Source organism: Meles meles, chromosome 2 (assembly GCF_922984935.1).
Source record: "Meles meles chromosome 2, mMelMel3.1 paternal haplotype, whole genome shotgun sequence".
In the NCBI taxonomy this organism is placed as follows: Eukaryota; Metazoa; Chordata; class Mammalia; order Carnivora; family Mustelidae; genus Meles; species Meles meles.
In genome coordinates this window covers 101,052,687-101,066,658 of record NC_060067.1, presented here as the reverse complement: position 1 = coordinate 101,066,658, position 13,972 = coordinate 101,052,687, and the positions used below count along the sequence as shown (strand labels likewise).

Here is a 13,972-nt window from a genome sequence, read left to right as displayed (position 1 = left end):
CTGCTACCTAAAGCAATCTACACATTTAATGCAATCCCTATCAAAATACCATCCATTTTTTATCAAAGAAATGGAACAAATAATCCTAAAATTTATATGGAACCAGAAAAGACCTCGAATAGCCAAAGGAATATTGAAAAAGTTGGTGGCATCACAATTCCGGACTTCAAGCTCTATTACAAAGCTGTCATCATCAAGACAGCATGGTACTGGCACAAAAACAGACACATAGATCAATGGAGCAGAATAGAGTGCCCAGAAATAGACCCTCAACTCTATGGTCAACTAATCTTCGACAAAGCAGGAAAGAATGTCCAATGGAAAAAAGACAGCCTCTTCAACAAATGGTGTTGGGAAAATTGGACAGCCACATGCAGAAAAATGAAATTGGACCACTTCCTTACACCACGCACGAAAATAGACTCAAAATGGATGAAGGACCTCAATGTGAGAAAGGAATCCATCAAAATCCTTGAGGAGAACACAGGCAGCAACCTCTTCCACCTCAGCCGCAGCAACATCTTCCTACATCGCTAAAAGCAACAGAAGCAAGGGCAAAAATGAACTATTGGGATTTCATCAAGATCAAAAGCTTTTGCACAGCAAAGGAAACAGTTAACAAAACCAAAAGACACTGACAGAATGGGAGAAGATATTTGCAAATGACATATCAGATAAAGGAAATCTATATGGAACTTAGCAAACTCAACACCCAAAGAACAAATAATCCAATCAAGAAATGGGCAGAGGACATGACAGACATTTCTGCAAAGAAGACATCCAGATGGCCAACAGACACATGAAAATGTGCTCCACGTCACTCGGCATCAGGGAAATACAAATCAAAACCACAATGAGATATCACCTCACACCAGTCAGAATGGCTAAAATGAACAAGTCAGGAAAGGACAGATGCTGGCGAGGATGCAGAGAAAGGATGTTGGTGGGCATGCATGCTGGTGCAACCACTCTGGAAAACAGCATGGGGGTTCCTCAAAATGTTGAAAATAGAACTACCCTATGACCCAGCAATTGCACTACTGGGTATTTACCCTAAAGATACAAACGTAGTGATCCGAAGGGGCATGTGCACCTGAATGTTTATAGCAGCCATGTCTACAATAGCCAAACTATGGAAAGAACCTAGATGTCCATCAACAGATGAATGGATAAAGAAGAGGTGGTATATATACACAATGGAATACTATGCCGCCATCAAAAGAAATGAAATCTTGCCATTTGCAACAACGTAGATGGAACTAGAGGGTATCATGCTTAGTGAAATAAGTCATTAGGAGAAAGACAACTATCATATGATCTCCCTGATATGAGGACGTGGAGATGCAACATGGGGGGTTAGGGGGGTAGGAGAAGAATAAATGAAACAAGATGGGATGGAGAGGGAGACAAACCATAAATGACTCTTAATCTCACAAAACAAACTGGGGGTTTCTGGGGGAGGTGGGGTTGGGGAGGGGGAGTGGGGTTATGGACATTGGGGAGGGTATGTGCTATGGTGAGTGCTGTGAAGTGTGTAAACCTGGCGATTCACAGACCTGTATCCCTGGGGATAAAAATACATTATATGTTTATAAAAAATAAGAAATAAATAAAAAATTTAAAAAATGATTGATTAAGAGAAAAAGAGAAGGCATAGATAAACAATGTTAGGTATGAAAAAGTGGACATAATTATAGATAAGCAGAGACAGATTGTAATAAACATAATTACAATTCTCTGGAACTATAAAGGATTCATATATCCAGATACTTCAACAAACTTACAAGTGCTCTGTGCTCAGGGGTGTTTTAAGTGCTAGTGAAACATGAACATATTTAATCTTTATAACAATACTATGAGACAGGTAGTTAATATTCTCAGGCTACATATGAGGAAATTAAGGCAGAGAAAGAGTCGGTAATCAAAAAGCAAATAGGGGGCGCCTGGGTGGCACAGTGGGTTAAAGCCTCTGCCTTCGGCTCAGGTCATGATCTCAGGGTCCTGGGATCGAGCCCCGCATCAGGCTCTCCGCTTAGCGGGGAGCCTGCTTCCTCCTCTCTCTCTGCCTGCCTCTCTCTCTGCCTCTCTCTCTCTGCCTGCCTCTCTGCCTGCTTGTGATCTCTCTCTCTCTTCAAATAAATAAATAAATAAAATCTTAAAAAAAAAAAAAAAGCAAATAGTTGTGGCACCTGGGTGACTCAGTTGGTTAAGCCTCTGCCTTTGGCTCAGGTCATGATCCCAGAGTCCTGGGGTAGAGCTCTGCCTCAGGCTCCCTGCTCAGCGGGGAGTCTGCTTCTCCCTCTCCCACTCTCTTTGCTTGTGCTGTCTCTCTCTCTCTCTCTCTCTCTCTCTCTCGGTCAAATAAATAAATAAAATCTTTAAAAAAAAAAAAAAGCAAATGGTTGGAACAATAAAACCAATCCTGGGAAAATCCACTGACAACAAGCACTCACAGCTGAAATCCAAGTTCAAGACAGGCCACATTAGCTTCTATAATGCTCCAGGGTCTTTTACATATGAACATTTCCTTATCTTGGTCTACAAGTTTTACTCCGACAATTCCTTCTGAAGTAGTATTTCCATAATTTACAGAAACACTAAATTGTCCTAAAATTTAAAAGAACCAGAAGAATGAGCAATATTTAGGCATTCACCTTTTCTCCTCTTGATGAAAAGCCTTTAATACAACAAAAAAGAGAATTTCAAATTAACTTTGAATACCATGAAGATTTTAACAAATAATGGTAAGCAATTATTTCATGAGGCAGCCCTGTGAAGACTACACTGATTATTTAGCCCATGTTCACACGTGAGGTTAAGTTGCTTGTTCCAATGTGGAAGCCAGGAATTGAAAGCTACCATATTGATCTCACTCCCAAGTGTGTGCTCTTCAATGTAAGCCAAACAATAATTAGAACGTAAAAAAGTTTTATGTATTCTCATATATTGACGGCATTTAATGACTCAAGAGAACAAAAATCTGCCACTGACAAAGTAGTCTCTAGTATTGCTTCCCTCCTGTCCAACAGGCAGTAGGGAGCTCTCGTCTTCCTGCTCTACAGTGCCTCAACCTCTTCACTCAGCATCACACAGATATTTAGGTGCTGGGTGCCAGCATATGTCATGGTAACTAAAAAGAACGTGTTGCAGTGCCTGGGTGACACAGTGGGTTGAGCACCTGACTCTTGGTTTTGACTCAGGTCACGATCTCAATCTCTGTGAGATTGCGCCCCAGTCAATCTCCTCACTGAGCGTGGACTCTGCTTGAGTCCCTCTCCCTCCCCCTCTGTCCCTCCCCACTGCACCCTCTCCTTCCCTCTCTCTCTAAAACAAGTAAACAAATCTTTAAAAAGAGAATGTTTTGAGTGTTTTTCAATCAGTTCATGAAGTGCCTGTGATAACTAATATTAGAAGATAAGCCCGAGGTTAGCTGTCATAGTTAAAATTTCATGAGCTCTTTGCGTGTGCCAAACACTGTGTGAAGACCTTTATATACATCATTTCATTTGATTTTCATGAGGGTCTTATGAGTTAGGAACTAGTGTCCTTCACATTTTACAGATGTGGAAAATGCAATCTGACAGTCACATAACTTGTCGATAACTGAGATTGGGTGGAGGGGCTTGCCACGCAATCTGACAGTAAGACTCCTAACCTTAACCACTCCACAAATCCACCTACCGGCATCCCAGCCTCCTCACTGCATTAGGAACCTGGATGGAGTATAGACAAGCTCTTTTGTCTGATGTTCCAAGTTTGCTAGGTTAGAGCATGTCCTAGGTTAGCAGTGGCCTGAGCTCCCCTTAGATCAAGGCCAGTGGGGCTGGAGCTCCCTAAGGGTAGGGGCTGATGGGATGGATGCTGGAAGAAATTATTGGAACTGGAGGTCTAGAGGTGTAGCTCCCTATTAGAATCAACCTCACATAAAGACTTGCTCATTGGGTTCTGAACCAACTCAACAGCTCTGGACATAGTTCTGCTAGCCAAGTCAAAGTGAGGGTGGGGATAATTTTGAAGGGCCGGGCAGCAGAGAGTGGCACAGGCACTGAGGGGGAAGGGCTGGCCACAGGGCCTTGTGCCGTGGACTCGCAAGCTAACTATATTCTGGTGACCTGAATTTCTTTGGTTATCATCGCAATTGCAACTGGGTCTAGAGAGGAATTTTGAATTGGCATCATAACATTTTATAGCAAAATTATTTTCTAATAGAAAGTATAGCAAACAATTTCCTTGTTACATCATAGATTCAACTAGGCTTTTCCTACCTTGAGCTGTGCATGCTCCAGTATTTAAAAATTTTGCCCCTGGACGAAGACATTCAACACTCTTTTGCTGACAGTAAGTTGGGTAGGTTTTCCCGTTAGTTGAACAGACTGCGGTACCATTCTTTGGGCACTGATATGGGAGTTTGCAAATGCAGGTCCCATCGATGCATTTCTGCCATGGTTGGCAGAAGACTTTGCTGCAGGAGAGATGTGTGTATTTTTCAGTTAAGCACTTTTTGTCTACCAGATCATTTTGAGGTGTGTTTTTTATTGCAGAAAGCTGTAAAACACAAAATAAACATTCACAAACTAAAATTTTCTTTCTGAAGATGATTAAGTGAAGGAAAGGAACAAAACAGACTCACCCAGCCCACAGTACGGATGAGGTGATGTGGTGCAGTGGCTTACAGAATCACAAATGTGACTTCAAGTCCTAGCTTGGGTACTTACTGTTATATGCCCTTGCCCTCATGAAATGTGTGTTTCCTCATCTGGAAAATGGGGGTAATAGCTTCTATTTTGCAAGGCTATTGCAAGGATTAGAAATCCTACACATATAATGGTTGACAGGTACTAGGCATGAAATCAATAGGAGCTATTATTATCCTAAAGACAACATAAAATTCTGCCTTGGAAGAAATCAATGAATCTCATAAGTCATGTTAAGAAGTAACAAAATCGGTGCTAAATATAGTCTTGTGGCATGAACTGATGAATGAAATTGGTCAATTTTATTAATAAATGCAAAATCATTTGTAAAACTCCTACTGTATAAAGTCTCTTTTAGATGAATGTACATGGGCTCTGTCTTCCAAGGGTTTGCTGTCTAGGCAATAAGACAGAAACATAATAACTGGGGAGAAGGCAGATTGTGGCCATTGATATAGCAGTGGTACAAATATAACACAGTACTCTTGGAGAGCCAGAATGGAAGAGAGCTAGGCTTTCTAGGGGAATTAATGAATTAATTACTTAACTTTCCTAGGGGAATTTAAAAAGGCCTCATGGAGGTGGTAGCATTTGAGCAAGGTGAGGAAGGACAGATGCCAGCAAAACACAGGAGGGATGGTTTGTGTTAGCAAAACACAGGAGGGATGGTTTACAATGTATTTAGGGAATGGGCATATGGGATTTTATATGCTTTAAATGGGATGGTCACTGGTCAGGAAACTGGTAAGAGACAGCAGGAGTGGAGTATGAGAATGGTTTAGAAAGACACTCAAGCAAGCAAAAGCAATAGGAAATTTTTTGAGAGTTTAGATGTAAAGGGACATAGAAATGGGGTGATAATTGGAAGGGGATATTGAGTAGGGAGAAGGTTTTTGTTTAAAGATGGGGGATCATATACATGTGCCATATTAAGGACTATTACGGATTATATGATTTAGTTTTAACTAAAAATAATCTTCACAAATGGGTAAGTGGCTTAAACATTCATAGCATGAAATGAATGTTGGATTGAAAATAATGCCAAAGCACACCACCACTGGAAAAGCAAATGGCAGAGTCTACAACTCTAACCCCAGTAGAAGCTGTTCATCAGCCACATCATGGGGGTAAAAACAATAAAATATGATAAATATAATAAAATATTTTAAATAAAATATAATAAGTATAATTTAATAATTTTATTTATATTACTTAAATAATTTTTAAATATTATTTAACAATAAAATATGACAAGAAGTCAGTCCTGTCACCCAGTTAGTAGAATTAAAACGAGTATTTGAAATACAGATTTATATCTGGTATCATGAATGATGAATCTCTCCCTATGTGTTTCTTGTGTGTTGCTCTTTCTGAAGTATCTTTTGCAGCTAATATGCCATTAAAGCAAATGAAAAATCTTAAAAATAACAAAGTGTGCTTAATGACATTACTTCATTGAGATTGATGAAAATTATTAAAATATTATTTATGTGCTTAAAATTGTGTTTCTTTTTTAGGGTGCATTATTTATATAGCAGTGTAATTATTATTTATTATTAAATCTATTCACATATACTAGAAGCACATGTTCAAAAATTTTTAGCAATTGTGACTATAGTCTACTCATCTACAAAACATGACTCAACTCCTTTAGTTACCTTTCTTTTCTGTGTATATGGGTTTGTTTTTGTTTGGTTTATTTTTGGCCCTTTCCTTGGTTGTTCGCAAGGATGTAGCAATTACTTTGATGTGAATTTTGTCTTTTTATTCTAGGCACGGCTACAATGACACAATATTAGATAGATGGTTGGCAATTAGAAAACAAGAAACAGACTCCTATTCGCCCCAATATACAGCTGTATAGCTTTACCTGTGTTGTCTTTATCCATTGTTTTTGTTTTTCATCTATAGCCTATAAACAAAGGAAAAAGAACGATCAACAATGACCAAAGCACAGAAAAGGCCTCCACTGCCCCCTTTGCACTGCTACGTACGTAGCTTCAGTAATCTTCAGTGTGATCTTCAGTGAATGTGTGATCTTCAGTAAATGACTTTACTTTCTGATTCTGTTCTTCCATAAAATGTGGAAAATAAAAATAATATTCTCACAGAGCTGTTCGAAGGAATCAAATGAATAATACATGGGAAAACCAAATAAACATTTAAGACCCTATAGAAATGCAAATACGATGGCAACATTGGCGGATTCCAAGTGGCTCCAGTTCTACCCACCCTACCTTCCAGTCCTTTGCTGTGCTTCTCACTGGGGGCAGGGTGTATTTTCTTAACTCTAGACTCTGGGTCTGGCCATGCGACTTGATTTAATTAACACGAAGTCAGCAGATGGGACACAAGAGATTGGAAAGTATTTGTCCAATTGGGTTTGTCCTTTCGCTTCTCTGCCATAGCTATGAGAAGAACAAGGCCAGGCTAGCAAAGAAACACTCTAACAGAGTCAGCCAACCTGCAGACTAGTACACTAAATAAAGTTTTATGCCACTGAGATTTTATGGTGATTTTATTATTATGGCATTAACTAAATGGCACAATCATCATATCCCTGGAAAACACTGGGGGAAAAAATGGAAAAGACTCAAAAAAAAGTAAATAATATAGAATTTTGGTTTTTTTCCAGAAGTGAATAAAGAGCGTCTATTCTGAAAGTTAATAACTATATGGGAAGTCTTTCCATTGGAAGAGTTTTAGGCCCTCTGTGGCTTCAGTTTCTTCTCATCCTGGTCTTTGCCAGCAATTTTTTCTACATTTTTTTCTCTCCTTTGATCTGTCCACCTTTTTATTATACCTGTTTCTGATATAAAGTCGTGCTCTGATACCTCGACAATCAGATACTTAAGCAGCCGCTGTCCTATCTAGATAAAAAAGGAATATTTCTCTACTAACACATAATGATGAATTGTTTTAATTTGCATAAAGAATTTGAATTTTTATATTTTTGCTCTTTGTTTTCTTTTTTAAATAACTACCCTGTTTGTCCTAGGACCAGCATGCTGTTATTGGAAAGGGTAGGAAAATGGTTGTATGGTGTGCATAGGTAGGGTGGACCCTGATACCTTGCTCTTAAAAAATTGAGAATATTGCTTTGGGATCAATTCCATTATTTTTGCCTCAGAGATGAAAAAAAAAAATCATTGGCCTAGTTTATTGGGGTTTTTGTTTGTTTGTTTTGTTTTTTATTATGAAGGTAAGATGGCTGAAATTTTGTTGTTGTTTTTATTTTTAATTAATTTTTTAAAAATAGGAAACACAAAGGAGTATTACAAATAGGTTCAAAAGGGTGCCTATAAAGAGTATATTTCCTTTCTTTCCTTATCCATTCAACCTACACAGGCCCACCTCAGAGTCAACCATTTAACAGTTCTTTGTGAATCTTTCCAGAGATCATCACTTCACATGAGCCCATGTTTTCTTTCTAACTTTGCCCCCCAATACCAGTGCAATTTGCAACCAGTGGCCCTTTCCAATGTTTTGTCATTATAACCAATGTTATAGTGAATCTTTTTATATAAAACACATCATTTCCCACATATACTAAATACATGTCAGTACTTACCTGGGAGTGAAACTGCTGAATAAAAAAAAATTAGCACTTTTAACTTTGATAGATATTGCCTAATTTCTCTCTATAAAGGTTTTCATTTGCATTCCCATCATCAATCTATGACAGTGCCTATTTTCCATAATCTTGGCCACAGAACATATGCCTCACTAAACTTTTTTATCTTTGCCAATCTAGCATATAAAAATGTTATCAGAGTACAGTTTTATTTGTTTTATTATATTTGTTTATTATATTTAATTTTCCCCAATGAGTGAGGCTGAACATCTTTCAGTATGTTCAAACTTTGAGAGAGATTTTTATTTTTCTCCTTGCACTAGCCATATCTTTTGCTGATGTATACTAGATTGTTATCTTTTTTGTTTGTTTGTTTGGCTGTTTTGTTTTGTAGGAACTCTGTATGTTAAAGAAACCAGCACTTTGGAATATGAGTTGCAAAAAAAGTGTTCATCTATTGAAAAATGGCAAAACTAGTGTCTTTGACACACAGAACATACGCTTTAAAAAATATATTTTATTTTAGAGAGAGACAGCAAGAGATCAAGCAAGGGAGGGGAGAAGAGAGAGGGAGAGAGAGAAACTCAAGCAAAATCTCAACTCTGCATGAGCAAGAGCACAGAGCCCAACACCAGGCTCAATCTCACTACCCTGAGATCATGACCCTGATATCAGGACATGAGTGGAAACAGAGTCTGATACTCAACCAACTGAGCCACCCAGGTGCCCCCAGAACAGATACTTTTATAAAACATTACCTCTTACACAACAAAATTATTTTCAGTAAAAACCATGAAAGAAATGAATGATATATTATGCCGAAAAATGTAAAGAGCAAACATCTTCTTTCACTGAAATTCATATATATAAAACCATGTTTATAAAAATAAAAGAGTAAAAAATATAGTACAGTACAAATAAGGAAAAAATAGATAAATATTTTTAACTACATAAATGCATTTAGTGAAAAAGGGAAAAAATTATACCTATATATAGGTCTGTTATAGTAATGAATAATAATATTATAGGTTTTTAAAAAGATTTAATTAATTAATTAATTAATTAATTTGAGAGAGAATGAGAATGAGAGAGGACAAGCAGAGGAGCAGCAGCAGAGGGAGGGAGAAGCAGCTTCCCACTGCGCAGGGAGCCAGATGTGGGGCTCAATCCAAGGACATTGAGGTCATGACTTGAGATGAAGGCAGATGCTTAACGGACTGAGCCACCCAGATGCCCCAATAATATTGCAGTTTAAGAACAAGTAAATACATTTATAAGAAAGAATAAATTTCATTTAAAAAATACTATTCAAATTTGGTAAAATATGTCCTGTATGTACTATTATTTGCACTTGGCACACCTGCTGGTCTGCACTGTTTTACTATTTTATATTTTAAAAACAAAAATTCCAAATGGCCATTAGAATGAAAAAACTGAACACTCAACTTGTTTCTTCACCCCTTCATCCTTACAATTCACTGTGACAACACTGTTTATTTTGAATCTATTTATATTCAGAAAAATGTGATAACACGGAGTTTGGAGACAGGAACTCTACCTGAAATGAGCTTGAACAATTCCAATGTATAATGTATATGAGACTGCCTCTAACAGGGCTGAACTGAGAGATGATTGAATTAACTTAATACAATGACTATTAAAGGATACATTTTTTAAAATATGCCCATTTGTAGTTTACATTTGTATTTTAAAAAATCAATCTCGGTAAAACCAGCAATTGTTAAGTGTACTATCTAAGAGCCACTAGCCAAATGTGGCTATCTCAATTAAAATTTATTAAAATTATATCAAATAAGAATTCTTTTACTTCCCATCAAGATTGAATAATAGGGACCAGGTGTACATTTCAGTTTAAAACAACCAAGAAATGGGCAAAATATGGAAAGCAATGATTTTTAAGATACTGGACATCAGGCAAAGAAGGATAGTGATCCCTGAGAGTAAATTAAGGAGCTGTATAATTGTTCCATTTGATTACCTTGAGAAAGTTCCAAGACTGTGGTGCAGAGAGACCGAACTTGAGCTGAGCCTAAGGGACTCCCTGAGCTGAGGAGACAGATTTGAGAGTTTGAGGAGATAGATTTGAGAGTCTGAGGAGACACATTTGAGAGTCTAAGGAGACCAAAGCAGCTACCGTTCACAGAATCGAGTATTGGAAAGAAGTGAGTAAAATAGAAAGAGACCTTTGGAGCTTCTTAGCAGATGCCCTCTGAGTGTTCAGTGAGTATTCATCAGCACGTGGGTATGATGAAACTACCACAGACTGGGGAAGGAACCACCAAAAAGAATTCTAGGTGACAGGGCCCGCATTCAAACAGGGCCATGAACAGTGCTCGTTCTCACCACTTGTGATTCCTGGGGATTTCGCGTCCTCTGTAAGAATGCTTAAAGCCAAGACCTGAAAGGATCAAACTGTTTTCAAGTAACTTAATTACATCTCAGAATAAAGTTCAAGAATATTTCTAAGGATACAAAAATACTCAGCATCCAGCAGAGTAAAATTCATAGTATCTGATATCCAATAAAGAATACTAGGCATGCAAAGATGCAGCAAAATATGATTCATAACGAGAAAAATCAATCAGATGAAATTCACCCAGAACACTAGCACAGATGTTTTAGCACTGGTGAATAAGCAGGCAAGGATATTCAAATATTTATTATAACTGTATTCCACATGTTAAAAGGGTTAAGCAAAAACAAAAAATATAAGAGATCCAGTTGAACTTCTAGAGTTGAAAACTACAATATTTGAGATTAAAAAAGTATATATACTGGATGGAACTAACTACAGGTAGGACTCGGCAGAAGAAAAGATTAGAAAACCCAAAGATTTATCAAACAAGGTATAAATGAGCAGTGCAACAAATCCAAGTGGTATGGCATGTGTGTAACTGGAGTGAGTGAGATGGGAACAAAAAGTATATTTGAAGTAACAATGGCTGACACTTTTCTAAATTTGATGAAAAATATAAATTCACAGTTCCAACAAGTTTAATGAACCCCAAACAGAAGAAACATGAAGGAAACTCCATGAAGGCATATCATACTCAAACTGTTCAAACAATACCAGCGACAAAGAGAAAATCTTCAAAGAGCCAAAGAGACAAGATACATTATGGGCAAAGGAACAAAGGTTAAGTGTGACAGCAGAGGTCTCATCACTAATGCAAGTAAGAAGATAGTGGAGTAACAGTTAAAAAATATTGGGGTGGGGGGAATCCTGTTGTCTTATACTTCTATACCTAACAAAAATATCATTAGAAGTTTTTTTCTTATTAAAGATTTTATTTACGTATTTGACAGAGAGAAAGAGAGACAGTGAGAGAGGAAACAGAAGCAGAGGGAGTGAGAGAGGGAGAAACAGGCTTCCCGCCAAGCAGCGAGCTCAGTGCTGGGCTCAATCCCAGGACCCTGGGATAATGACCTCAGCCAAAGGCAGACGCTTAATCATGGAGCCACCCAGGTGCCCCATCATTAAAAGTTTAAGGCAAATGACAACCTCTTTAGACAAAAAAGGTGAAAAATTAATCACCAGTATATCTGCCTTACAAGAAAGGTTAAGAAAAAAAAGTCCTTTAAGCAGAAGAAAAGTTATGCTGGATGGAATTCTGGACCTACACAAAGGAATGATGAAGGTTGGAAATCTCTGGGAATATTTGATATGAGGGGAGGTCATTGAAGACAATAGCTTTTATTTCTACTTTGTACCTTTTCTTGTTATCAAAGTAATATTGGACTCATAAAAGGAATTAAGTATTCACTTCTTTTCTGAGTTAAGAGTTTGAGAAGAATTAGTGTTAATTCTTTCAATATTTAGTAGAATTTACCAATGAAGCCATCTGATACTGGACATTTCTTTGATGAAAAAAAATTTAATTATTGATTCAACTGTGGTTATATGTCTATTCATATTTACTATTTCTTCTTGATTCAGTTTCGGTAATGTGTTTGTAGGAATTTGTCCACTCATCTAGGTTATCTAATTTGTTGGTATATAATTGTTCACAGAACTCTTATCATTCTTTTCACTTCTGTAAGGTCAGCAATAATGTTTTCACTCTCTGATTTTATTTGTTTCTTTTTTCGTCAATCTAGCTAAGGTTTGTCAGTTTAGTTGATCTTTTCAAAGAACCAGCTTTTCGTTTAATTGATTCTATTATCTTACCATTTATTTTTTCCATCTATGTTCTTTTCTTTTCCTCCTTCTCCTCCTTCACCATCTTCCTCTTCTACTTTTTTGAAGGCTAAACAACATGCTACTGAGTAACCAATGATCAGTGAAGAAATCAAAGAGGAAAAATAGAAACAAGTGAACATGAAGACCTAATGGTCCAAAATTGTTGCAATACAGCAAAAACAGTTCTAAGAGGAAAATTTATAGCAATGCCAACCTACCTAAAGAAACAAGAAAAATCTCAAATAAACAATCTAGTCTTATACCTGAAGGAACTAGGAGAACAAACAAAGCCCAAAGTTGGTGCAAGGAAGGAGCTAATAAAGATCAGAGCAGAAATAAATGAAATAGAGACTAAAAAATGAAAAGTTCAGTAAGACCAAGAGTTTATTCTTTGAAAAGGTATAAACAAAATTGATAAACCTTTAGCCAGACTCATCAAGAAAAAAATGGAGGACCCAAATAAATAAAGTCAGAAATGAAACAGAAATAATTACCAACACCACAAAAATATGAAGCATTTTGACAAAATTCAGTATATTCCCCATTCTAATCTTTATTATTTCCTTCCTTTTTCTAGTTTTGGATTTAGCTTGCTCTTCTTTTTCTGGTTCTTGTAAGGTGTAAGGTTAGGTTTTTGATTAAGGATCTTTGTTCTTTTTTAATGTAGGCATCTACTGTTATAAATTTCCATGTGAGAACTGCTTTGCCATATCTCATATGTTTTGGTATGTTGTATTTTTGCTTTCATTCATTTCTAAGTGTTTTCTAATTTACTCTGTGATTTCTTTGACCACCAGTTGTTTTAAAGTATATTGTTTAATTTCCACATACTTGTGAATTTTCCAGTTTCCTTTCTGTTACTGATTTCTAGTATTCCATCATCTTTAGAGGAACTATTTCTTATTATTTTAACATTTTAAAACATATTGAGACATGTTCTGTGGCCTAACATATGGCCTATGGTGGAGAATGTTCTATGTGCACTTGAAAAAAAATGTGTATTCTGTTTCTGTTGGGTGTAGTGCTCTATATGTCTAGTTGTTAGGTCTGGTTGATTTATGGTGTTATTAAAATCCTCTATTTTCTTATTAATCTTCTGTCTAGATTTTCTATTATGGAAATTCTATTATAGAAAGTGGGATATAGAAGTTTCCAGTTATTATTATAGAATTCTCTTCTTCCCTTCCATTATGTCATGGTCTCATGTCTTTTGGGTTTGCCTGTTTGGTGTGTATATGTTTATAATTATATATTTTAAATGAACTCTTTTATCAATATCTAATGTTCTTTGTTTCATCTGATATTAGTGCTGTTACTTCCAGTTCTGTTTTGGTTACTCTTTGTATGGAATATTGTTTTCCATCCTTTCACTTTCAATCTATTTGTGTCTTTGGATCTAAAGTCTCTTTATATAGCCTATAGTTGGATCATGTATATAGAGTCTCTTGTATATAGCATAGTTGGACCATGGTTAGTTTTTTAAAAAATAAATTCTTCCAATCT

The 13,972-nt window shown here is 36.7% G+C and overlaps 1 protein-coding gene across 1 annotated transcript in view; it reads right to left on the bottom strand.

The window, feature by feature from the left end:
- Positions 1-13,972, bottom strand: part of CFI (complement factor I) — a 50,419-nt gene that overhangs the window by 30,854 nt on the left and 5,593 nt on the right. The window contains exons 2-4 of the mRNA XM_045998198.1: positions 6,565-6,606; positions 4,266-4,545; positions 2,454-2,607 (exon numbers count right to left, since the gene is read on the bottom strand). Of these exons, the coding sequence (XP_045854154.1) occupies positions 2,454-2,607; positions 4,266-4,545; positions 6,565-6,606 (476 nt within the window). The remainder of the gene's footprint in view (positions 1-2,453; positions 2,608-4,265; positions 4,546-6,564; positions 6,607-13,972) is intronic.